This window comes from Grus americana, chromosome 28 (genome assembly GCF_028858705.1).
Source record: "Grus americana isolate bGruAme1 chromosome 28, bGruAme1.mat, whole genome shotgun sequence".
Taxonomy (NCBI): Eukaryota; Metazoa; Chordata; class Aves; order Gruiformes; family Gruidae; genus Grus; species Grus americana.
The window spans coordinates 5594870-5620907 of NC_072879.1; the positions used below are offsets into that span (position 1 = coordinate 5594870).

Below are 26038 nucleotides of genomic sequence, written 5' to 3' on the forward strand. Positions count from 1 at the left end.
ATTTCAGGATGATGAGTCTCTATTCTCCATTAAGGGCTACCTTGCTGTGAGACAGGACAAGTGCTACTCTTCCTGCACAAGGAAATACATTTCAACTACACTTCATGCAACTACTCTTCCTCTATTTAAATTCAGTTTTTTTCCAGCATTTGCCATAAGACAAAGTACTCAAGTTCTCTGGCCCAAGCCTGTATTTATTGATGAGCAACAGTCATGCTAAGACATTTAATTCTTTTTTTTCACTCTGAATATAACACAGCTGCTGCAGTGGCAAAGACAGTCTATGGGGGAGTGCAGTGCTAACTGCTGATAATGAGCATGCCTTTTTTTTTGTCCAGGTCTGCTCCCGCTAAGCGTGGAGTTGTGACAGTACTGACCTGTGATTTAATCTGGAGAGCCACATCCCTCTGCAGCTGAACGTGCTAGCTCTTGCTGAATTGTCCTGGAAGTTCAGTTTCCCCTCCAGCCTAGCACAGGCTTGTAAACTGAGACAGGGAGAGGTTTCTGAGAGCTACTCAGCTACCAGTACATCAGGAACGCTGTATGTGAATCATAGCCCCAGCTCTGGGAGTTAAAATGTTTTTGTAAGCATTATTTAGAACTTAGTACTACAGTGAAATAACTGAAAAAATCTTTAAAGAGGCTAGACTAGCTCCACTGCTGGTGGCTGACAGCATGCACATTCCTTAAGTAAAATTTCACAATTTTATTAGAAATACTTAATGTGGATCATAATTCAGTATTAAAGAGTGAGAAATACTTTATTCTACCAAAGCCGTAATTCATTTCAGCAGCTGCGCAGCAGCAATAGCTCCACGTCCCACTTCAGGATTGCCCACAGGTCACCCCGTTTCTGGGTGGGGGCTGAGCATTCAGGGACAGACCACCTTCCAGCCATCAGGGTGTTGAACATCATCCTCCAGCGGAATCCAGCTTTGAAAATGCTATATCAAATACCTCTTTGTAGTGCTCAACAAAATGCACTTCTAGTCCTTCTGTAATGAATCCAGCAAGGTCGTAATAATCCTTTTTATTCTCTGATGGCAGAATGATGCAGGTGACACCTGCCCTTTTTGCCTATGGGGAAAAGAAAAGTGCAGTCTGTTAAGTCCTAGAAATCCATCACTGTACTAGAAACATACTCTCACATTTCAGAAAGCAAGAACAGTTCTTTAGAAGCATGATCCGGCTTTACTCTGTTCTTTGGAGAGCAGCAAGGGCATTACTTATAGGAGCTGTCCCCAAGGATGGATCATGTTCCAGATCTTCCCAAGCCCCCCAAAGACACACTCTCACTCAGAATCACAGGGACAGCTGAGGCAGGAGGTATTTTAGTAGGTCTATGTCAGCACATCAGGGGGTTGTTTAGAAGAACTCATACTATTTTAGAGAGTTTTAAAAGTCTTCCAACTGGGGTGAGGATAAACCCTGGAATCAAAGGAAGAGTTAGAAGCAGCTTACCAGACAACCCGCCACATCAATATGCACAACCCATTCTACAGAACCTTTTGATACGGACATCCGCATCGGAAGAAGCACAGAAAGTGGAGCCTACTCATTGAGCGGCAGGTCTGTACCCACTCACCTTATGGGTGATCCTGCAGTGTGGCCACTCACACTCCTGGAAGTGCAGCCAGGCATCAGAACCAGACATCCCTATCATACTTAGTCCTTCTAGAATGACTGCCACAAAGCAAATTTAACTGTTTTAAAGCCACCCGAGGAAAAGGAATCACGCTGCACAAGGCTGTAGCCCACACCGACTTGGGGACAGAACACTGATGTGAAGCCCCAGCTCAAAGAGCTAATACCACTCTTGAAGACAGAAAACTGTGATGCAAGGCTGATGTAGGCAGGAGCCGTGCAGATGAAAAGCATGGAGAGGGATTCGATACTTGGAAAAGAATTCTGAAAAAACTGCAAAGGGTTGAAACCAAAAAAGCAAGCACCACTATAAATCTGGTGCTTGCAAGAGTGCTTCAAGAGAACTGAGTCTATATAGCTTACTAAAAAAAAATTTTAAAAAATTAAGCAACTTGATTATGATGTACACAGAAACTTCACAGGGGAAAATGCAAGACACTAGAAGTAAGTTCCATCTAAACCAGAAAGACATAGCGATATCTATATGAACTTTTAAATCAGACAAATTCAAGCTGGAACTAGGGAACTAGTTGGACTAGATGATCTCCAGAGGTCCCTACCAACCTCTACCATTCTGTGATTCTGTGAACAGAGCCTTAATATTAAGGATGATTCTTTATGGATACCATCAAATCTACACTGGACGCCCTCCTTAAACAGGCACTTCAACCCAGCACGGATTATTGGACCATACCAGTCTGTGATAGAGAAGACACAGCCAGATGATCCCTTCCATCCTTAATTCTACCAGTCTAGTAACTGGATCAACACAGATGCCCTGGCATAAAGCCTGGAGTCCCATCTCCTTCCTCACAGCGTACATTGAATCACTGCTTTCCCAAGGAGCTATCACTCTGGTTGTCCTCGTCACCGCTGAGCCTAATCCAGGGCTCTCCCCCACAGATGATGCACGGAGACAAGATAAGAGCTCTTACCGCAATAGTCTTCTCCTTGATTCCACCAACAGGAAGAATTTTTCCAGTTAATGACACCTCTCCAGTCATGGCCACGTTCTGCCTCACTGGGCAATTCATGGCCAGCGATAGCAAAGCAGTTACTATAGTACACCCTGCACTTGGTCCGTCCTTTGGTGTTGCTCCCTATTAAAAAAAAAAAAAAAAGCAGAAACCCCTGCCTTTAGCTCATTCGCAGAGTAGCAAAGCCAGACAATACCTCTGTCACTGCAGTTTTAACATGGCCCCAATTTCACGGGGTCTCACAAAGGCTTTTGCAAAACCATCACTGATGGAATCCTGCTATTTGAATTGGCCAATTTATTAACAACTATTTTGGTTTCTGGCCTGATGTCACCACAATACTCATCAGGCTCAGCATTTTGAATAAGCAACATGAGCAAAAGCCAGCACGAACACTTTGAAGCTTTTTGCTGACCTAAGTCAACCATGGAAACAAGTAACAGAGGGCAGCATCACACAGGAAGAGAGCATCAAGAGTCACTGAACAGTGGAGGACAATACTGAAAATCATTCAAGGTGGAAAAGAGCATTCAGTTTAGAAAGCCCAGCAAAATCCAGGCCTAAACTAGTGATGGTCTGGATTTATCGGAGATCAAACAGATCTTTGAGGTAGGAATAGAAAAAAAATGAATGTTTGAGAGGGAGCAGAGGCAGAGATAATATCTGGTGTCTTCTGATCCTCCAGGAAATGAATACACAGATAACAAGTACCTGGACAGACAGAGAGCAAGCCGCAACAAGGAGACTGTGGACTAGGTTAAAGCATGCAATAGTTCAGAAGCAAAGCTTGGGCACAGTAATAGCACAAACTTTATCTTCAGTAAAGCACCTGCCCAAAGCCTGTTACACAGTGTGTGAGCCCTTCTGAGCATTGTGTGCATTTATTTTCAGTCACAAAGACAGGAAAAATGCAATCATTGTCATTATATGGAGTAGGAACCATGTTGTAGAGACCAAGAATAGTATTTTCTATTATGTGTAAATGACCTGAAGGCCTGGTAACACAGAGAACTAACCTTTGGTTTCCTTGTAGCTACACAGAAGCTTTTATTCAAATCACTTATCTCTATGCCATGGTTTCCCCACCTGCACAACAGGACTAAAAGCTGTAACAAAAGTCTAGGATTCCTCACAGCATTATCCAAGCCCCTGTATTCTTGCCACACGCTTGCTGCAGAAAGGAACGGTAACATAGCTCGCAAGAACGCTTTCACAGGACCCTGAGGAAAATGTCTTCTTTTCTAGGTTTTACTGCTAAAAGAGGTCATTCTGCTCAACGTATAGATAAATTGCTTTCCAGCTTCATGTCTAGGGGAGCAAACCAGCCTAGCTGCTATGCATGCTCTGTGAATTCTGTATCAGTTTACCTCTGGCACGTGCAAGTGGATATGGGAAGACATGAGGAAGTCATTGTTGGGGTCCTTCTGCATCAGAAAGGCTCTTGCAAACGTGTAAGCTATTTTGGCACTCTCTTTCATTACATCTCCCAGTTGCCCTGTTACTTCAAGGGACCCATCCTTGTTCTCCTTGTCTTTGGGTCGCTTCAGGGATGTTTCAACAAACAGAGTGGAACCTCCTACAAAAGAGAAGGAAAAAAAACATCCTGAGAAAAGTTAAAGGAAAATCAAACCAGAAGGTTCTGCTTTTGCAGAAGCAATGTCAGGACTTTGGAACTGGGGCCCTCTGATGAGACACTAGCTCTTGGGTAAAGAGCAGTTGAAACCTGGTCTCCAAATCCCTTCGGGAAGGCTAGCTAGAAATCTCAACAGCACTGCACTGACAGTCTCCACTCATTGCTTCTTTGGACTTCACGTTCCACCAATACAGACACAACCCCTATTTAGTGGAAATAATCAGTTCTTATAATGGTTTTAGGCTCTTCATAGCCAAAAAGTAAGATGAGCTTATACCACAACGCACTTCTAGCCAGATGAGCTTTCCAGTGTAAGACATCTATCTACCTTCTGGACTGTACTGATCATTTTTCCCTCTTAATTACTTAAATTCTACCCAAGGTCATTTACAAGTATGCAGGGGTCATATCCTTTGCTGTACGCTGCATTTCCATACCACAGTGCACACAAGCTCCCAAGTTACTAGGGAGTAACTAGCTAAGTGCACCCACTCCAACAGGGTGCTACAATACCTGTATCTGCCCTTGACATTGGAAGCCAAGTCAGTGGTGCGACATCGTTGAAGATATACAGCATGCCTCAGCGGTGCCAAGTCAGAATTGCACCTCCTGCTTTTAAGGAAGCAGACAAGGTCTTGTCCTTTCTGGAAAGCCTTATGCTTTTAGTCATTGCTGTTCCTGACATATATGATTCATATGGGATATGGAGCATAGAGAAAACATGCTGTCCTGAAGCTAAAATGAGCCTGGATAAAGGAATAACAAAGGGTCCCTTCTTCAGAGAAGCAGTCAGGATCTAAAAGGCCACAAAGGTTAATTCTACTGCTGCCAGTAGAAGAACTTCACTGGACTCAGTAGGGAAAATACAGTTTGACTATCACATTCAATTTTTGAAAATTATACGGAAATGTAGACATTAACCCAAAAGGCATTTTGTCTCACCCATAGCTGTCCAGGCCAGACCCATCACCACTCCTGGAGGAGTAGTTTCATACATGCGATCCACAGTGAAGATGGGCTTTCCTACAAAGTCCTGCAGGTTTTCAGGTGTTACTTGGACCGTCTCTGCTTCTCCACTCACAATTTTATAGGCAGATTTCCTCAATACCTGAGTGAGACAGTAATTTGCGTCTGTAGAAAAAGCTGAGAAGGCTGAAGCACAGTGGTCATGGTTACACACAACTTTCCCTCACCTTTTCTACTTGTTTCTGCAGATTCCTCACCCCACTCTCTCTGCAGTACTGCTTGATGAGAACAGTCAGGACATCCGATGTGATTTTGGCTTTGTTTTCATCCAAGCCACACAGAACTCGTGCTTGAGGGACCAAGTACCTCTGAAAAAAACCCATCCCCCCCACTCCCTTCTGTTAGTATTTGTGACAAAAGCCTGGTGGTTCTAATGCACTCAACTTCATTCTGCTATTAGCTGAATGCCATTTTCTGGAATCCACAGCCTATGGAACACTGGAAGTACTTTCACTGGGTGTTCAAATCAGAGGAACTCTGTCCAAAATGCCATGTGCCTAATTTTTTTGGACACAGTTGGATGTAAATATGTAAGCCTGAATCTGCCAAAAACATTTTAACAGATGTAATTCACAGTGCATCAGTGGTTTCTCTTACCTCTGCAATTGCAAGTTTCTCTTCTGCTACATATCCTGATACATTGATCACTTCCATTCTATCCCGCAGTGGCTCTGGAATGGTTTCTGTTACGTTGGCAGTACAAATAAAAAGTACCTGGAAGTATTACAAGATCCTATTAAGCATTTTCATTAACCTGCTGCTTTACTCCAAGCAATAGTTCCTCATTTCTGTGTTTCTCTGTCTGAAGGGCTGGAGCAAGATCATCTTCTCTGTGGAATCTAGTTTTTATTACAGGAAAAGTTTTGGATTTTAGAACTATGTAGTAGGATGTTCCCTAACCCCAAAATAAATGTTTAGAAATACACATAGCACAAACTGGGAAATCAGAATGGTCCAATATGGACGAGGAAACTATTTGCCTGGGGAGATCTAGATCTCACTTTTAAGTTATTTTTACCTTCTACCAAGTTAGCACAGAAATGACCAAAGTATGCATATATATTTCTAAATCCATCAATTCTGCAATTAAGCTGCACAAAAAGTGCAACAGTATGCAAAGACAACCAATTTCAAAAGCTTGACAGCAGCATGAGGCCACCTCACTTGATAGCAACTCTGCCAATCATTACATAGAAGAAAAACTGCCTTTTTCAGCTGAGATCACGCATCTTTGTGTCCCTAGCTCTACAGGGAGTTAGGGCTATAGGATATATGCTGGCGATTGTGTTCTCTTAAGTATGCACAGACACCTCGGTTAAAGCCAACTCCTGCAGAGACCACCCTACACCACTCGTGTCTCAATCCCATCTGTCTGACTTTCTAACTGACCAAAACTGTCAGCATCTTTTCACGGACAGGAAATCTCTGCATTGTGTGCAGACACATTCACACAATCCGGCTCTACAACTTCTGCAGAAGAGAGAAATACCTTTGATAAATCCACAGGAACATCAAGGTAATGATCCAAGAAGTTAGAGTTCTGTTCTGGGTCCAACAGCTCTAGAAGGGCTGAGGATGGATCCCCTTGATATCCTCTTCCTATTTTATCCACCTTTGGGAGAAAAAAAACTTTAAACACTCCAAGACATTTCTCACCACAATAAATTCTCATGCAAAGATTCTTTAAAGGCTCCATTTGAAAATGTTTATACGTTTGTTCATAAAAAGCCACTACCAGTCTATCAGTTTTCTGTGCATTCACCCAAGTCCCCACTATCCTACTGCGTGAACCCGCGACACACCTGACAGGACACAGGACTTTAACAGTGTTGTAGAGAAGCACTAGGAAGTCTCAGCGGGTGTTCATACAATCAAAAGCAAGTGAGTTATCATAGACAGTAGGCTACTACTTGTTAAGCTAAGCTATAGTCACAGACCAGAATACTTATTCCACAGCGGGAGGACTACAGGCTGCTAGCTTATACCATTTCCCTAATATGTAAGTTAAGACACTCTCTTCACTCTGCCCAAAGTGCAAAAGTGTCTCTACACAGCCACTCATCACAGCTCAGCTACTGGCCTTTGCTGCTTTCACAGAATCACAGGCTGACTGAGGCTGGTAGGGACTTCTTGAGGTCATCTTGCCCAACCCCATTGCTCAAGCAGGGCCACCCAGAGCCAGCTGCCCAAGACCACATCCATGGTTGTTGTCTCTTTCAGGTTGTTCATGTCCTCAGAAGGAGAGGTCACAACAGGGCCACTCTCCACTGCTTTTTCTCCCTAAAGAGTAGCATTAACTGGTTGGACATAATGCAGTTTGCTACTGCAACTGCCAACGCAAGGCTCCTCACCAACACCACTTAAGTAAAAGTGCTGTGACCTACAGGTTTCATTACCTTTCAAATTGAGATACGCATTGGTTACGTTACACTGCAACTCATTACCCAGTTTCTTGGTCCCCCATACCATTCCCATGACATCTGCCTTTGGTCTTTCCCAGGCATGGCACACAAAGGGCTAGAGAGACCTTTAGTCTATTCCAAACACCTGATATTATATCCTGTCCTTATTTATTTTTCCACAAAGCAGTAGGCTGGTAGTCCTGTCTCATTTATTCTCAAATCAGACCACAAATTGACTGTATGCATCTTATTCCTTATAGTTTTGCTTTAGACCTGCTCAGACAGTGGCTCTTCCTAATAATCACATGGGCAATAGCGGTTTTGTGCACAATGATGTACCCACACCTAGGTAGGGAACAGAAGAGCTACTGAAGCCTTGGAACATCCGGCCAGCTCCATTAGGATCCTCGTGATCCAAATAGCTGCAATTTAATGAGAAGGGCAGAACTGAAATATTAAAGTTGAAGTCTGTTATAGGAAGAGAAAACAAAGGGTCTAAGTTATCAGTGTCACCCAAAGAACTTGAGAGCCCAGCCTCATTTAAATAAAATTTAAAAAAAAAACCCAGGGATTTTTAGGAGAGTTACTACTTTACCTCTCCTCTTGGGGTCAAGAATTGATACATGTTTTTAAGAGCAAAAACTAGAAGACCGACCAGATACATCACCTCATCAATCAGTATAAGTGGATTCTCTGTCTTGGTCTTCTTCAGACACTGGATGATTTTTCCTGGCATTGCTCCAACATACGTCCTCCTGTTTTACCAGAGATTGTATTTAGGGAACCATTGTAAAGTACAGCACACATCACACGACATAGCATGCAGCTGACAAAACAGGTATATCAAGCTGGGAAACAAATCCATATTTCTTCTACATCTATCAAACACATTCTCCATCACCATACTAAGCACCAAGACCCATCTGGTCTGTTTCCAGTAGAGATCAGACATTAATTTTGGCAGAATACTCCTGGGCTGCAGTTTTTATCTTCAGTTTTAACCACTTTTAAATTAGAAGCAAAGAGGTAAGGCTGAGAACAGAAATGTTTCAATAGTGACTTCTTGGTTTTTGGGTAAAGAAACATTAGAAAAGGGAGTATTTCATTCCCTCACTTGGTAGGGACAAAAAAGGAAGATTAATGTAAATCAAAAGATATGCTGAAGGAACAAATTGCTAACAGCACAATCTTTCTGCTAGAGGGAACTGGCATCCAGGAACATGCAGCAGCAGAGCAAGAGGGCAGCAACAGAGTGAATAGCAAGAGACACGGAGCAAAGAACATCCTGAAAGGCATATAAAATATTTTTCTCTGCTTCTGTATCATATAGGGCAGAACCTCACAGGTTCAACTCGCACTACTGAATAGCTACTCCTACTTGTGTGAAAACACTGCTAGTTTTGTTTTCACGTGTATGTGGAAGGAAAGTAAATCCATGGCAGGGTTGAATTCACTGATTTTTGTATTCACGTCTTCTTGTTCTCCCCATGAATATTCTTGTTCCCAAGTTTTCCTCATGCAGCACCTCCCTCCTGAGTATTCTGAAACCAAGTCTCAATCACACCTGAACACGTGAATGACCCTGTTCAAACTGTCACCATTCTCTAGTACTGGTGTTTACAGACAGACGTGAATGATGCTTTTGGGTAGCTCACACTGCTTTTCAAAAATCTCCCATACGCAGGGAGCGACTGCACTTAGAGACATGAATATGATTATGTTCCAAACTCCGCCCTTTGCTATCCTTTTCACCTCTTCCTATATCCCAACTCCTGTCAGTAAGGGTTGGCAGAACAGAGATGAAAATTACACACATTGTCCAACTTCAGTTAGATTCCTATTTTGACAACATTAGTAAAAATTGCTGAGCAGAGAAACTGCTCAAGTTACACTGACCTGTGTCCTTTTATTTCTGCTACATCAGTCATCCCTCCAACACTGAAGCGGAAGTATTCTCTGTTTAGGGCTCTGGCAATGGAACGGGCAATGCTGGTTTTGCCAACCCCGGGGGGGCCATAAAAACATAAGATCTTCCCCTGGGTGGATCCTCGCAGCTGGCTGACTGCTATAAATTCCTGCAGAACAGATGAAAAGCACCAGTAGTGAACAGAGAGCAACTGCAGCAACACCAAAACATATTTGTATTGGGTCAAGCGATGATTACAAAATGAGCATCATGCACAAAACTGGTCCTCAAAGGAATCGCAGAGGGCAAGGGGGGAAGCTAAGTAAGGATACTGGTGCACCTCTTTTCCCTCTGGTTAAGAGGGGTTTTGTGCTCTGTACTCATCTCAAAAGGAGAAGCAGTCTCTCCCTCTCAACTGTTTTGGAGTGGGAAGACAGACTTCTGGCTCTCCCAGCTTCCCTAGTTCTCACCGGAGTCTCTCAAGCTACATGTGAGCATCTCCTGCTGTACCACTTCTTCTTTGCTCAGTTCAACTTGCATCTTTTCACACTCCTGTGCTAGGCAACCCTCAAATAACACCCAGCAGTTGAGAAACCAAAAGATCACGGTTCAGAACTGAAGTCTCAACTGCTCATATGCTTACAGTGGAGAAATCACTGTGTAAGTGGGCAGAGAGATGTGGCTCCCCTGTAACAAGCCAGTTACTTAACAAAGATGAGCCTTGACCTCTTCCACCTACAGCACTGAACTCCACAGCAGCAGTACACAAGGACAACAGCATCCATCTAACTAAGGCTCAAACCTGTGTAGATATTTCTCAGTACCTTAAAATCACTGATCTCGCTTACATTGCTACAACTGGGGAATCTCCCCTGCGTGGAATTAATCGCATCAATAATCAAAGCCACAGACCTGTGTGATGCAACTCAATCTATTTCTGTATGAAGGCTGGGCCTAGTCAGCATGTTAACAGTGCTGACAAGCAACATGAGCGACTGAGGGGTTATCTGCTTGCAAGTGTGCAATGGGCTTACCATAAATAAATCAAAATAATAAATCAGATAGCGGGATTTAGTCACAAGTCTTGGGCACTATTAAGGTAAGACGACCCCTTTGGCTGTCAGCGAGGAGATACTGTGCAACCTTTATCTTTTTCTAGAAGAGACTGGAACAAAGCAATTTAATAAAAGCAAAATCCCATGATGTCTAAGAATTTACCATTCGTTACAGATAATGACATCATACTGTTAGTTTAGGAGATGCCTATATGGCTTCTGTTCACGACAGTTACTGAGGTGGCCTAAGCACCGTCAGTGCTGTCCCCAAGGTACCACAAAGCTCTGCATGTGGGAACAGTAGGAGAAACTGTGTTACTACACTCTTTGGAAGCAAATGGCCAAGTTGAAGGCTAGCTACGCTCAATGGCTTCACCAAACCGGCTAAGCTCTCACCACGATTTATTAATGCAAAGTCAGTATCTGCACCTGTCTCCCCTCCACTGGACACTTTCATGCACTTGCCCAGTATGATACTAATCCTGCCAGCACTGGGATTGTCTTTCACTGCTTGAATGCGTTGGCTGGCTACAAGGAGAAGCCTATTCCTGTCCCTGGAAAGGAAGACAGTTCCCACAGCAAATTGTTGAAGTTGTTGCAACCTGTTGCAAGTATACACTCTTATCTAAAATAGCTTCCACAACAACCGCAAGCACAGATGGGACATCCTCAGGCAAAAGTGACAGAAGTTGTTGAACAAGGCAACACTGAAAACTACCCTGTCTGCTTATATGAGGGCTGTATTGCACAGACTATAAACCCTTCAGCATTCAACACAACTGTGGGGACAGGTAAAGGCTGTGAAGCAAATATGCATCTTAGCTAAACTTCCCCTCTCTTAATTTTAGAGGTATGAGTAGAGGTTCAGAGTTTTGGAAAGGCTGCAGCTTTGCCAGTCAAGCGGAACCATTTTAATAGTCTCTGAATGAATTGATTAACATCCAGACTGCTTCCCTTGGACACTTATTCACTTGCTCAGCATTAAGAAGCAAAACAGTATATTGCGGTTCAAAATCAGAGCATGACATTCGTCACCACGAGTACTTAATCACCAGAACATCCTGTTCTTTCGTTCAGCTTTCTGTTTGATCCATGAATTAACACAAATTCAATGGTGAGCTGCAATCTGAAACACAACCAAAATGCCTGATGCTAAGCAGAGTGTGAAATGGGACACGTTGCCTATTCCTGTCTTACCAGAATTCGCTTCTTGACGTCATCCATTCCATAATGATCCTCCTCCAGAACTGCTCGGGCTCTGGTCAGCTCCAGGTTCTCCTCGCTACACTTACCCCATGGAATAGATGTCAGCCAGTCCAAGTAGTTCCGTGTAACACTGACAGAAAGACACAAATGGGAATGATTTGACAACAACCAGCTCATGTCTTCCTCTACTCCCTTCCAAAATAACCTCATCCAGAACAAGTGGGATATAAACTACTCATGGAAGGGAGACTATGAAAAGAACACCATTATCTGGGCAGTCATTGCTAATCTTTTGTTACGGACTTCTTGTCGTGTCATGTCCGCCCTCGCAATCAAAGCTTTTTTTCACGGCTTTTGCTTTCCTGAGAAAAAAGAACCTCCAACATATCATGCAAAGACCTAGATTTCTGCACACACATTCCCTGTATGATTTTTTGGTGTGGCGCTGTTCCCGTCTGAAGACGAGCACGATTGTTTTTAAGCTCTGCACTACTGTCAACAGTTTGGATCAGGTCACAAAACTTAAAGATAGAAAACCATTTTTCTCTGTTTCCCCAGTGGTCCAAGACAATGTAAATAAGAAAGATTCCTGACTCAGAAGCAAGGAAAATCAGCTGAACGTACAACACAACAGAGAAAGATTTAAGACTGGGAGATAAGGATGTTAGTGCGGAAGCTAACAGTAGAGATACTCAGTTTGAACAGACCGCTACTGAGAACACAAGTACATAAAAGCAGCACTCATCTGTGATAAAACTCTGCATGCTCAGATCAGGAATTCAAATGTACAGGGAGGTCTGCAAGATGCAGTAAATAGTAAATTGTGTGCAGTCATGAACAGAGAGAAGCACAGCCTTCCATGCTTGGCTGGCTGGTCCCGGGTTCACTCTATGGCAATCACCACACCAACGGAGCTTTGGCTTTTTTCTCCCAAGTACTTCCTTTGCAAACTTGCTACCACTGTTACTACTCTGAGGGAAACGGAGAGGTACTACGCTGGCTGTGAAGCCCAGCATGTCTTTCCTAGCTTCCTCCCCCCTCCTCCTAGTATATAATTATCAAGATGTTTCTCATTCAAATGACATGTCTGCCCTCAAACAGTCTTTCACTCCATAAAGATACTTTGTTTTAGAAGCAAAGATCCAGGATATTAAAGTGCTGATGAGTACCCTGACTGCTGTATTGTATAGCACACACCTCCTCAACAGACAAGGAACGTTCAAAGCATGCTCAGTTTCTGACAATCCACGTCACGGATTATGTGGTAAAAGCTATGCACTCCTTTGCAATTCCAACCCAGCCCCAACACTTCAGGGACCACCTCCGGTAGCTTAGCCAATGTCACATGTTGGCAACTAGTTTCTCTTCTCTCACATCTAACGAAAACACCTAAGTACAAGAGAGAAGAGCCAAAATTAAGGGCTGAAGGAATCACTGGAGGTTTCACGAGGGGGAACAAACTGCACAGTTCTTATCCACAGCATTAGACTGCAAGAGAAGACCTAAAGTGATCAAGAGGTAAACTACAGTAAAACAAGGAGATTTGGAGAACAATCCTATAGCTAGGATGTGACCATATGCTACATTCAGGGAAAACAACTGTGACAAAAAGAGAAAAGAAACTCTTAAGATAAGAGCTTCACAGAATTAATGTATTGATTTCTCCTATTCTCCCGACTAACCCTGACCGCAGAAGACACAGCCATGTACTCACTTGAATTCCGAGGAGTGATTATCCAGCAAGCCCAACTTGTTCAACTCTTCGTCAATCACATCCATGACATGTTTTGGCACTACCAGCTCCTTTAGTCGCTCACGGAATTTCTCTTCTATAGCATCCTTGTCCTCTTTTTCCAGACCTAGCTCTTTCTTAATGATCTTCAATTGCTCTTGAAGAAGATATTTGCGATGTGTTTGCTTGATCTTTTCCTCAACCTAGACACAGCAACAAATACAGTAACTATTCTGTTCCTGGTACAACCCCATCAAACATCAAACGCTTCCAAATACTTCTCAGTTGTGACTTCTCAGAAACTGAAAATACTACTTGGAAATCATTTAAAGCATGTTCTAATATAAAAAGTGACTCTACGACGTGCTCCAGCTCCCTCCACATCTTGGTGGCCTCCGCTGGCCATGATTCAGTACTTCAATGTTTTGTTTATGCTGGGGAGAGGAAGCCAGATGTGATCTCCCTAGTGCCAAACAGAGGGGAATAACCACTTCTCCTGACCTGCTGTCTATACAACTGCACATAGAGCCCAGTATGCAGTTGACCTTCCTTGCCACAAGGACAGACCGCTAATTCATGGTCAGCTTCCTATACATCAGGGCCACAAAGTCCTTTGCTGCAAAGCTATTTTCTATCCAGTTGGCACCTAGCCTGTCCTGTTGCACGAGGTTATTCCAACCCAGGTGTGGGACTTTTTTGCTGAACTTAGTTCTTAGTGACTCCCTGAGGAATACCACTAGTAGCTAGCTGCGGTTAGACTTTACAGCGTTGATCACAACAAGGCAATTTTTTCACCCACCTTGTGCAATATCCTTCCAGTCTGTAACATCAATATTTGGTCATAGGAATACTATGGCTGACCACAACGAAGGCTTTGCTAATATCAAGGTATACAACAGTCACTGTTCTCCCTTCATGCTCTAGGCCTTCTGATCAGAGAAGGTGATCAGTTTGATGAGGCACAGTTTGCTCTTGGAAAATCCCTTCCGGCACTTCTAAATCATGTCGTCCTTCATTTGCCTATACAGGGCTTCCAGGAGGATTTTCTCCATAACCTTCCCAAGGATTGAGGGCAGGCTGACATGTCTGTCGTCTCCCCGATTCTCTTTCTTGAAGATGGGCAAGGCATTTACTGTTTTCCACTTACCAGGAACCTCCCCAATCACCACAGTGCTTTAAAGATTATTGAGACAACAAAATAATAACATTGATAAGCCCTCTCAGCATCCTTGGATGCATCCCATCTGGTCCCACAGACTGCACGTGTTCAATTTGCTTAAGAAGTCTCCAACAATTCCTACCCTGGTCCAAAAGCATTTTGCACTTAACATGAATTTTAAAAGTCCCAATTATTGGGAGTTAATAAACCCAGGAACTTTTGACTCAGTATACACAAACCTTTGTACTTCATATACTTAGTCACCATTTTGATGTGATTATTTATTATAGTCTGATTACAACTTACAAGTCAGGAACTACTGCAGTTCACAGTGGTTAGCAGAGGGTCCTTTAACATTCTGCTATTTACACTATTATGTGCTGTATACAGCACTATGCTGTATATTTTTACACAGATGCTTGGTAAACTGCAGTCCTCTAGAATTTACTTGCTTTCATTAAGTTACAACTTGGACATATTTTAACAGCAGAAGCTGCAACCTCACGTCTTGTTACTTTTACCATATGCATGAAAAATCAAATTTCTAATGGAAGAAGAATATAAAATCTTAACTCTAAAATAACCTCCCATTAGAGTGCATACCATTGTCTTGCTTTATAATTCTTCACTTGCCATGCTAAGCATCACAGTGGTGGACATGATATAAATACATACAAAGTATGTGTTACTTGAAAAACTTACCTCCCTTCCAAGACGCTGCTGAAGTTTGCTCAGCTCATATTCCTTCTTCAGAAGGGAAAGGGCTTTGTAAAGCCGTTTGGGAATCTGGAAAAGATAGACACAAAATAAGTTTTCAGACACCGTACTCTGGGCAACTCCCTGTGAGAAAGGGAGAATAAAAAAGAAGCCATGACACACAACAGACATGCTTTTGATTCAGTTAGCATAGCTTTAGTTAAAAGCTTCATCTTACACTGGTTTCTTCCAAGATGTCTTGAAGTTCTTGTGATTCTGCCCCTGTTAGCGCTGCACCCATGTCACTCAGATAGATGGGGTTATCTACCACACGTTGTCCAGCCTGCATCATCTGAAGTACGGACTCTCTGAAAAAGTGGTAATAAAACCCAAAACACCCAGTAAACTTCTACATTCATAAGGGAGTATCCTTATAGAATTATTTACTTGTTATGACAGAGTAAAGAAATGAAACACAGCTCAATTTCATAGCAAAATAACTATTTTTTTTAAATTTGACCAAGCCAATACTGAGTAACAAACACATAAATCACTTGATAAACGGAATGACCACTGATAAATAAAAGCAAATATATGAAATGCTCTCTGAACAGTTATGTAAAATTTTTGTGTGCCAGTAAGCTAAGACTCTTGCTATGCTGATATTACATGGATCAGACCATGATACTTATTGCAGTGAGCTTCACTTAGACTCAGATCACCTGCCACAGGACTCATCATCCTACCTCGTATCTGAGTTTTGCATCAGGTTTTCAGAACTTCCTCTCTGTTTCAAACAATGGATGATAAAGCTTGCATTCCAAAACAAAATTCTAGGTGACAACTCAGCAAACATCTCTTCTTCATTGCAATAAAAGGACGAGAGGAGTAGAAAATCTCAGCATACTCCAGCCTGAGAACACGCTGTTCCCAAAGCAGGGCAGCATGGGAAATACATACCTGTACAAGGGGTTCAAGGCAATGATGTCCCGGATTGTTTTGACAATTTCTGCAGTAAGCGCCTATAAACACAACAAAGATTTCATCAACAAAAAGACTGGAAAAGGACAGACAAGGCCTCAGTACAAGTATGACACTCCCCAACCTCTCCAGCATGGGAGCACAGAAATACAGCCCATGGCCAGCCATCTGCAATGATGTGCTGTAATGGTACTTGGTGTTGGGGCAGGGATTCCTCAGGGAGACAAGGAAAGGCAAGAAGGGCTATAGGCTGGCTTCCTACACGCACAAAACTTAACTGGTTCTTGGCCAGAAGATACGATCAGATTGACCACTCAAGTCACCCTGGAGCAGACTCAGTTTGATAGAGGATATTACACAGATTTAAACACAGCCCAACCTCTTCATTCAGCAACTTTTTAAAGTGACCATTCTAAGGAATTGAACAGTTGTAATGAAAAATCATTATTTTCATACAATCCCTTCGTGCAGTGACTGTGAGAAGGAGGAACTGGTTTCTGAGACCCAAAATTAGAGCCCAGTTTTTTAAGCAAGAAATGCAGGTGCAACTCTACAGGACGAGTCCAGGCTTGCATGATTAATTCACTCACTTTAACCTCTTCTGTGATCTGAAAATCTTCATGAACCACGTTCTCTACTTCTACCATGAGAATTTCCTGTGAGGAAGCAGCTACAGGATCTAGTACCACCTCCACAGCTTGGTCCTTTGCTCCAGGCTCCTCTTCAACCTCTTTCTTAGAGCGCTTCTGTTTCCTTCTAACTTTCTGTTTGTTCTCAGGCTCCTCAGGCTCAACTTCTAGTTGCTTGTTTATACGAATCCTGAAAGCCAGAAGAAAACAGCTACAATCAATTCTCCGTTATATGTGATTTTGGCTCTTCAGCATGAAAAGGAATAGGTCTAAGTTGTATTTTGAGTAAACTAAAATTTCAAATTTTGACAAAGGTGACTGATTGTATGTGTTTTGACCTTTTGGTTCATTTTGTCAACATAAGGCTTCATTTAGTAAAACAGTAATAATCAAGTGGTAGATTTACTTACTAAGTAAATTTACAGTAAGTTGCCGTACAAAAAAGTTATTTTCTTCAGTTCCGGGACGAGATTATGTAGACAAGACATAGTTACAGTTCTGGTCCACTATTTTTTTTTTTTTTTTTAAAAAAAAGGCAAAAATACTGGCTTGAATTAGTTCCAGAGAATTTCTTTCACCATCACTAAACCTTGCTGTACTTGTCAAAGAAACTACTAAACTTCAGCTTAATGAACGCTTGCTTGCATCACATTACAGTTTATATGAGAATGACATGTACTAGCTCTTCCTTTTTGGGGTAACCTGTCATATCGCTAATAGTACACAGAATATTGGGGCTGGAGCAGTGGAGCACTATCAGGATACGTTGGGGTAACAAAGCAAAAGCTTGCCATACACAAGTTGTGTATGAAAATGCATGTATGTGGTGAAAACAATAAAAGGATATATCTATTTATAAAGAAGTCTGGTGAGATGCACTGGAAGCGCAAGTAATTAATTACCTTCGGTGTCCCATGACTATCATACGCAACTTGTCTCCAAGGTCCTGCATTTCATGAATCTGTACAAAAGTTCCCATCTGGTAGATTTCATTCAGATCCTCCACCACATCAGATTCATTGCTATTGAGGAAAAAAAAATTGGAGTAGATATTCAGAATCTTGAGAAAGCAGGTAAGATTAAAAAAGAAAGCAACAATCACTGGTTGCAGAACTTTGGACTTGGGAGCAAAGACACTTCACTTTATCCCCACTGTTACTACCACGTAGCCCCCTTCCAAATCACCCAACTACCTGGATGGTTCATCTCCCTCCCAAATAATAACAGTCTTTTCTAAAGCAAGACTCAAACTCCTCACAGTGCTGTCAGTGGCAATGAAAACTGTCATAGTAAGACAATTTCTGTAATACTGTCCAAGACAGAGAATTTCAGATCGCAGCTTTTAGTGTAAATCCAGCCTAGTCATGGAAATAGCTTATTTTTAAATTTTAAAAAGATCAAGAGAAACAACTTACTTATCATCCTTTTTAAGAAAAACACCAGCATAAGGCTGGGCAAGACGAACTTTCCTCCTCAGCAGCTCAACCAGCTTCTTATTTTTTACCTAGGACAACAACAGGCATGAAGTCAGAGGCAAATTTTCCACAAGCTTTGCACCCTCGGCATGTAAGGCCAGGCATGGTGAAACCCTATGTCTGAATTACAAAGTCTAATCTCAGATTTTTCTAGTCTTGCCCTCATTCAGGGACAGTAATATGGAAGTGGAAGAGTGTTAGAGAAACGTGAAATCTGAGTATTTAAAACAAGTCACTGAGTACATAAGAAAAGCTCGAAGGCAGGGGGAGAAACTAGGTCTAATCCTTACAAGCCTTAGGAGCAAGAAATCTCTCAGTCACTTGAACAACACTTTGAAGGAGGTTCTGTTGCTATCACTGCTCCCTTCCCCTTCCATACCTGTGTGTTCCATTTCTCCAGTCCTGCTGGGGAGCTAGTCCAATTTTTCCCATCAATTGCCTGAATTCTGCCCACTCACCCTAGTTTAAATCCTCTTCTCCGAAGTCCCCTCTGTTCAATTGCTCTCCTACACCCACCAGCCCACCTGAGTCCCTGCTTTGAATCACAACCAGTATTTCTTCCTGCTTTACTTTCTTACTCCCCTCTGGATGCCACACATCTGTCCCCGGCAGATCTCCCAGCACCACTGGAATTGTTATCACAGCAGGCTGAACCCTCGGTGACCAAGAAAATACCTCCTCATGAATTTTGCTGTTGCATGAAGTCACACTGCTGACCACTGAGTGTTCTGTCAAAGTGATGGACCTAAGCTGCAGTGCTCAACACTTTTGACAATAAACAGCACGGTCTTGACAGAGCAGCAAGAGCACTACCACCATTGTTGGTCTATTCTAATCTTGGCACAGCTATTTTAATTTTGCACAATGTCTAGCAAAACTATGCTTGCTAGTGTAACAGAGATTAACAGGAAGAAGAAAATGAATAATTCCGTATTCATTCATGACTTCTAATTGTCAGGAAATAAAATATTAAACAGCAGAACAATGAATTTGTAGGATAAGAGAGGGTATTTAACAGTTATCTTAATATAAGACACTGTTGACCTATGCACTGAAATTAATGACTTTATGTATAAGAGCATCACATGACTGCATGCCTAAAGATCATCATAATATATAGTCTTCCCCTAGCACATTATAAAGACCCTAAAAGTTGCACATATTAGATCTGGACATGCAGAAAAATACTACAGGAGAAATAACATTATGATAAATAACACTACAGGAATAGGAAACTATTGATTCAGTTCTTGTTACGTCTACTCCAAAATCAGATTGGTAAAATACCAGTGAGGAGCAAAAATATGAGCAATTGTTCCAAAATGGTTGTATTTCAGGAGGAAAAAGTATTTCTGGCCTGTAAGCTCATGTCACATATCAAAGATGGAATTTATGACTCTTAAAAATACATATAGAGGTACAGAGCGGAAAGGTCACACTCTGAAATGCTGAGATCACCATCCCCATCTCTCAACACCCTCTCCCACCACAGCAGTGTTGCTCTATACTGAATTCATGCTTTTTTCTTGCAGCTCATGGTTTACTGCCTTCACAAATATTGTTCTTGGTGCTATGACACAATCCCACGAAGCTAAACCAAGGACACATTTGCCTAACCTTCAGCAAAAGAACACAGAGAACTCTGACAGCAAACTCTGAAAGAGTTTCTGTGTGAATCACTGACATTCCCCGCTAGAAGCAGCGTTACTGAATCTGATGCAATACTTGGGAAACCTGAAGTCTGTAACTACCCCAAAAGAAACCACTATTCCAGTACGGTCAGGCTATATAGTTAGAAATAAACACTAAGAAGCCGAAGGCTGTAGAGCGTTACACAGCGTGCTACCCGCCCCATACTCTACGTTTAAAAGGCACCTGTAAAGACAAAGAGCGCGGCTTTAAGGAGAAATGCATCCCTGGTACTACCAGACGCTGGGAGCCAAGCCCGTGACCCCTCAGGGACGGTTACGGCGCCCACCAGAAAGCCCCGGCAGAAAGACTGCCGTCCCCCTTCGACGGCTCTCGGCCAGGCAAAGCCACACTCGGCAACCAGCCGCAAAACAGCCCCGCAGCCATCGCCCGCCCCGCGGCCCCGGCACGTCTCGGCGGCGGTCAGCTCTCCCCTTCCCGGGAGGGGGCGGCGAGGGGGGGAGCCCTGGCCCCGGGACCGCCCGCGGGCAGGCCGGGCTCGGCGGCCCCTCACCTCGATGATCTTGATGAAGCGCGGGAAGACGGGGTTGCGCGTCACGGCGATGAGAGGGACGTTGGGGAAATGCTCCGGGACGAGTAGCGGTGTCAGCGCTGTCATAACCGGCCCGGCCCCACCAGCGTCCGCCCCGCCGCCGCCGCTACCGTCCTCGCCGCCGCCGCCGCCGCCCTCCAGCGCGTCGCCCCCCGCCAGGCCGCCGGGGCTCCGCTGGTGCCATCGCGGGCCAGTGCTGAAGGCGGCGCGGGCCGGAGGGGCGAAGCCCAGAGGGGCCGGGGGGGCCGCGGAGGAAGCGGCCGCCAAGAGGCGGCGCCGCACCGGCCCCAACAGCGCCGGCCGCCAGCGCCCGCACAGCCGCAAGCAGCGGGCAGCCGCCATGCTGCCGGCGCGCGCCCCTGCGACACTTCCGCCCGCCGCGGCGCGCAGGCGCCGGCAGCGCCAGGGCCCTCCTGGTCGAGGGGCGCGTGGCAGCGCGCACGTCCGAGCCCCCAGGGGTTGAGGGTTCGCATCCCGCGCCCGGCCGAGCGCTCCGGCGGGGTTTCTGAGGGAGAGGCGGCGGCCGCGTTCCCGCGCTCTCCTGAGGTGAATCCTCACCGCCGCCGTCGCGTCAGCCCGGCCAAACGCTGAGCCTCACCACTCCCCAGCCGGGTGCAGTGGGTGCGCAGAAGTCAAACCATCCCGGGTGACACGAATGGAGAGATGTGGAGGGGAGGGGGTGTGCAGCCAAAAATGAAAGAAATTCCCACTGGAGAAAGGGCCCTGCTCGGGGGATCCCATGAATGTGTCTTTGGCCACTGCCCCAACCTTTTCCTCCGTGGTCACCAGAGCCAGTTGCCCAGGACTGTGTCCAGACAGCGTTTGAATATCTCCAAGGACAGAGACCCCACAACCTCTCTGGGTGGGCTGTGCCAGTGCTCAGTCACCCTCACAGTGAAAAAGTGTTTCCTTGTGTTAAGAGGCAACCTCCTGTGTTCCAATTTGTGACCATCGCCTCTTGTCTGTCACTGGGCACCCCTGAAAAGAGCCTGGCTCTGTCCTTTCTGCACCCTCCCTTCAGGTATTTGTATACATTGATAAGATCCCCCTGAACCTTCTTGAGGCTGAACAGTCCCAGCTCTCTCCGCCTTTCCTCACGAGAGATGCTCCAGTCCCTTCATCATCTTTGTGGCCCTTCCTTGGACTCTCTCCAGCGTGTCTCTGTCTTTCTTTTACCGAGGAGCCCGGCACTGGACACAGCACTCCAGGGGTGGCTGAGCAGAGGGGAAGGATCCCCTCCCTCGACCTGCTGGCAACGCTCCTAATGCAGCCCCCATTAGCCGCCTTTGCGGCAAGGGCACGTTGGTGTTCCGTTTCAACTTGGTGTCCACCAGGACCTCCAGGTCCTTTTCTGCAGAGCTGCTTTCAGCTGGGTGGCCCCCAGCATGTGCTGGTGCATGGAATTATTCCTCCCCACATACAGGACTTTGCATTTCTCTTTGTTGAATTTCGTGAGGTTCCTGCCAGCCCGTTTCTCCAGCCAACTGAAAGAGTAAATTAAATTTAAAGATTCAAGGGAGCCTTGAGACTTGTGTCAGTGGTATCCAATGAAAGGGCAAGAGGCAATGGCCGCAAATCGAAATACAAGAAATTCTGTTTAAACAAAGAAAAAGCTTTTTTGCTGTGAGGGTGACTAAACACTGGAACAGGTTGCCCAGAGAGGCTGTGGAACCTACATCCTTGGAGATGTTCAAAATCCCACTGGACAATGTCTTGAGCAGCCTGCTCTAGCTGACCCTGCTTTGAGCAGAGGGATTTGACGAGATGACCCCCAGAGATCCCTCAGCCACACTCCTGCATGGCTGGGAGGGCAGGAGGTGTGGGCTGGTCTGCGTGTCGCCCCGGGGCACTGATAGGCGTTAATGGCCCTGGGCAGCCGCACGCAGGGCCCCTGCCTGCACCCATGGGCCCAGGAGCTCTGGGCTCAGCCCTGGGCCTTCCTAGGCTGAGCGATATCGCTACACGAGTACAGGTCTAGTTCAGCAACAGCTGTGACCGTGCCTGGCTGTGAACCCTGTTGATCTGAACCCCAATCCCTGGACTAATTTTTTAGAGCTTGACCTCAGCCTTGCCTCGCCACTGTGTGCCTGCCCAGCAACCACCAGACCTGGCTTGAGCTCAGACCTGCTTCATCACCATGCTGTTTGCTTATGGTCTGGACTCTTAGCTGGCCCTGGCCATCTCTTGGCTGGTCTGTGCTGCTTGCCTTTCTTGGGTGCTGTGAGGCTGGGCCTTGACTGATGATGCCTTTTCCCCATCAGCTGCGTTATTCACCTTGGTTCCTGTCCCTTAGGGAACAGAAGACAAGAAAAAGAGATATCAGGGGGAGAAGAGCTAACAGCTTTCACTTTGCTGAAATACCAGGCCATTAATGCAACATTTCAGTGAGTAATGTAAACTCATTATTCTTTAAGCCTCAGAGACCTCTCCCATGTAACCTTTGTTTGGGGTGGCTTTCCTAGATGGAAGTATATGCTTGTGCACTGTGTACTGCATGCAAAGTAAGCCTTGTGCAGCTTTGCCAGTTCATGGACATATGCAAAAGATGGCATCAAAGAAAAAGCTTTAGGGAAAGGCCTTGTAAAAATCTAAATTTAGTATTTGACCCATGACATAGACACACAGAGATAAGGAAGTGTAATACATAATGCTAAAAGTAACATCCCCAACTTTGTAAGGTCATGGTCCTGAGGAAAAATTATAGAAAAAACTGTAATGGAAAAGCATTGTGGAAAAAATTCCCTTTATTTTTCAAATGTGCAAACTATCTTTATTAACACTAAACTCACAGCATGAAGAAAAAGCCCTTGGGAATTAACATAGTCAAACTGCCAGGATGCTATGAACACACTGTACAGCCCTGATTTTCAGTTACCTCATTCTTCCTTGGGCAGAGCAAAAGAAGGATGTACAATTTTAGGGCAGTTTTCATGGGCAGATCTGACTCCTGAAACAAGGTGCACATATCACATATGTAATGTGATGCATGGCCTATCATCTGAAAATCCATATTCTTTATGGATTTTCTCTCTCAAAATTTGAAGAGATGTGTCCTAATCCAAGAGCTCCTCACATATGTATGCATTGAGATAGCTCTCTGCTTCATTCCAAATATCACCATTAGGAGTAAATCTGTTTGCAAATAGGAGAAACTCTGAAAGTTTCTGCAAGTAGAAGCAGCAGGACTGCCATAAGGAAAAGACTGCATAAACTCTCAAATGTTTGATAATTTTAAAAGACAGTTGATAAAATGATTTAATACTTTCAGTTACCCAGTTTTGAAGGCTGAGTTAAGTACAAGGTCAGCATTGGATTTGGAAGGAGTACAAACACTTTTGTATTCTTGGCTGGGCTCTTAAGGCCTGCCTCCTGGCCAAATCAGATGCAGTGGGGATGTAGGTCTTTGGGATATGCGCAGGGAAGTCAAAGACAAAGTGGAGAATTTTCTCTATACGTTGAGCAGTTCTCATTACATCACCAGCAGGTACAACTCGAAGTCAGCATGCATTGAACTCCTTCCTGGTAAACCTTGCCTTGGAAGACTCATTACTGGAATGAAGTAAAATAACCTCTGCTGTTTTAAGGATGGGTCTAGTTGGGTAAATCAGGGTGGGCATCAAAATGAAGTATGCAGCTTTACAGAGTGAGAGTTTATATTGCCTTTCCTTCCTGGATTAGCAACAAAAATATTATCTCTGTGTATATGTATGTTTGTGCACATGTGCCCCTTTCATATATATATATATAGAGGTGTATGTATATATATGTGCAAATTCCTGACAATACTTTACTGTTTGGGTACTGTAAACAGATAGATAATCCCAATCATAAACTGGCTAACAACATGGGTAAACACCAGAGCTAAAAACTATCAGCTGAATTCTGAAATTCCCCATGGGAGACTGGTTTGCAGTATTTGAAAATGAAGCCTCTACTTGTGTGTGCTCCATTAACCTTGTGTTGAAAGCAGGAGATCACAAATGGCAAGGCTTGGAGTGTACTGCTTTGTGGGAACATCTGAGATCATGTTGATGCAATGTGGTATGGAGAGCCCCTTTTGTGATATGTTTACATGTCTGCTAACAGCAACTGAAAACAGGTTAGACTCCTGCTGAGTTTTATTAACGTATCATTAGGATCCTTCCAGATAGCTTTTAAAAATGATCGGGCTGGAAGGACCCTTTGCAATATCTCTAAACCAGAAAGCATGTGCATATATTATAAAGCCAGAAGGGACCCTTATGATCATCTAGTTTGACCATCTGTATAACCCAAGCCATAGGACTTCCCAGAATTAATTCCCATTTGAGTTAGAGTCCAATCCAACAATATTTTCTTCCAATTCATCCATCAGTTTGCCCTTTATGTACAGGAAGTCTCTTCAGGATTAGAATTCAATGCTTTCTTGAAAAATTGGACAAATAATCTGAAAAAAAAAAAGAAAAGATGCAGTTCAATATGGACAAATATAAATTACTAAGGTAACAATAATCAACTGCACAAACATAGGCTGTGAAATAACTAGCTAGGCAGCAGTTCTGCTTAAAATGATGTAGGAATGTTTACCACTGGAGTGGAGTCAATGCTATCACGCTGTTGTGAAAAAATAAAGCACTTTATCGGGTTTTATAAGCAGGTCTGTTCTTTTGAGGGTTTAGACTCATGTCAGCTGAGCTGTGTTAATGATAAGCTAGTGCTGTCTTAGCCCGCTGTAGATACAAGCTAATGCGGTGTATCTTAGAACTGTTTGATTAAGATCCAGTCTTTAGATACAGCCATCTCATCAAAGTAAGAGTCTAACCTCACTAAGATTTAAGATAAGATGAACAGACTTGAATTTGCTGTATGTATGCATCATGGACAGTTATCCTGATCAGCTGATGCGTAGCATGCTGTTAAACTATGGTAACTTGAGTCTAAGATCTAAATCTTAATGCACATGAAATATTCTTTCCTCAGTGCTCAGCACTAATAAATCTTTAGTTGGATTGTTGTATCAAATTTTAGTTACTCCACTTTAAGAAAGATGTGGAACAGCAAGAAAAAAGTCCAGAGCAGAGGAACGTGAATGATTATTACCTGTGAGGGTATACTGGGTCTGTTTAGTCTAGAAAGGAGAAGAGCAGACATTATAATAGTATTCATACAAGATAAAAAAATGCTGCAAAGAGGCGGATGATAATTTGTTATCCTGCTCACTTGCCCCCTGCTAGAGCAGATCTCTTGTCAGAATAAGCAGCCTGCCTCCCACAGTCAGGAAACAGCCTGCTGCCTC

General features: G+C 43.9%; 2 protein-coding genes across 4 annotated transcripts in view; both read right to left on the bottom strand.

Annotated features, from left to right (window-relative positions):
* Positions 1–686: 686 nt before the first annotated feature.
* LONP1 (lon peptidase 1, mitochondrial) lies at positions 687–21146 on the bottom strand. Its single transcript, XM_054805102.1, has 18 exons — positions 20725–21146; positions 18462–18550; positions 17949–18068; positions 17008–17236; positions 16397–16458; positions 15675–15804; positions 15443–15526; positions 13564–13784; positions 11841–11979; positions 9579–9757; positions 8350–8437; positions 6770–6892; positions 5878–5994; positions 5448–5588; positions 5197–5362; positions 3989–4197; positions 2580–2744; positions 687–1077 (listed from the first exon to the last, which is right to left on the bottom strand). The coding sequence occupies exons 1-18, from the start codon at positions 21103–21105 to the stop codon at positions 913–915; spliced, it is 2808 nt and encodes a 935-aa protein (XP_054661077.1). The 5' UTR covers positions 21106–21146; the 3' UTR covers positions 687–912.
* A 2343-nt stretch (positions 21147–23489) lies between these two features.
* The window catches only part of LOC129197120 (excitatory amino acid transporter 4-like), a 36726-nt gene continuing 34177 nt past the window's right edge, over positions 23490–26038 (bottom strand). For 2 of the 3 annotated variants that reach the window (XM_054805112.1, XM_054805110.1), the window contains one exon: positions 23490–25189. In XM_054805112.1, the coding sequence (XP_054661087.1) occupies positions 25158–25189 (32 nt within the window). In that variant the 3' untranslated portion in view covers positions 23490–25157. Of the gene's footprint in view, positions 25190–25842; positions 25871–26038 lie in introns of all 3 variants that reach the window. The other variant, XM_054805113.1, reaches the window with a different exon arrangement.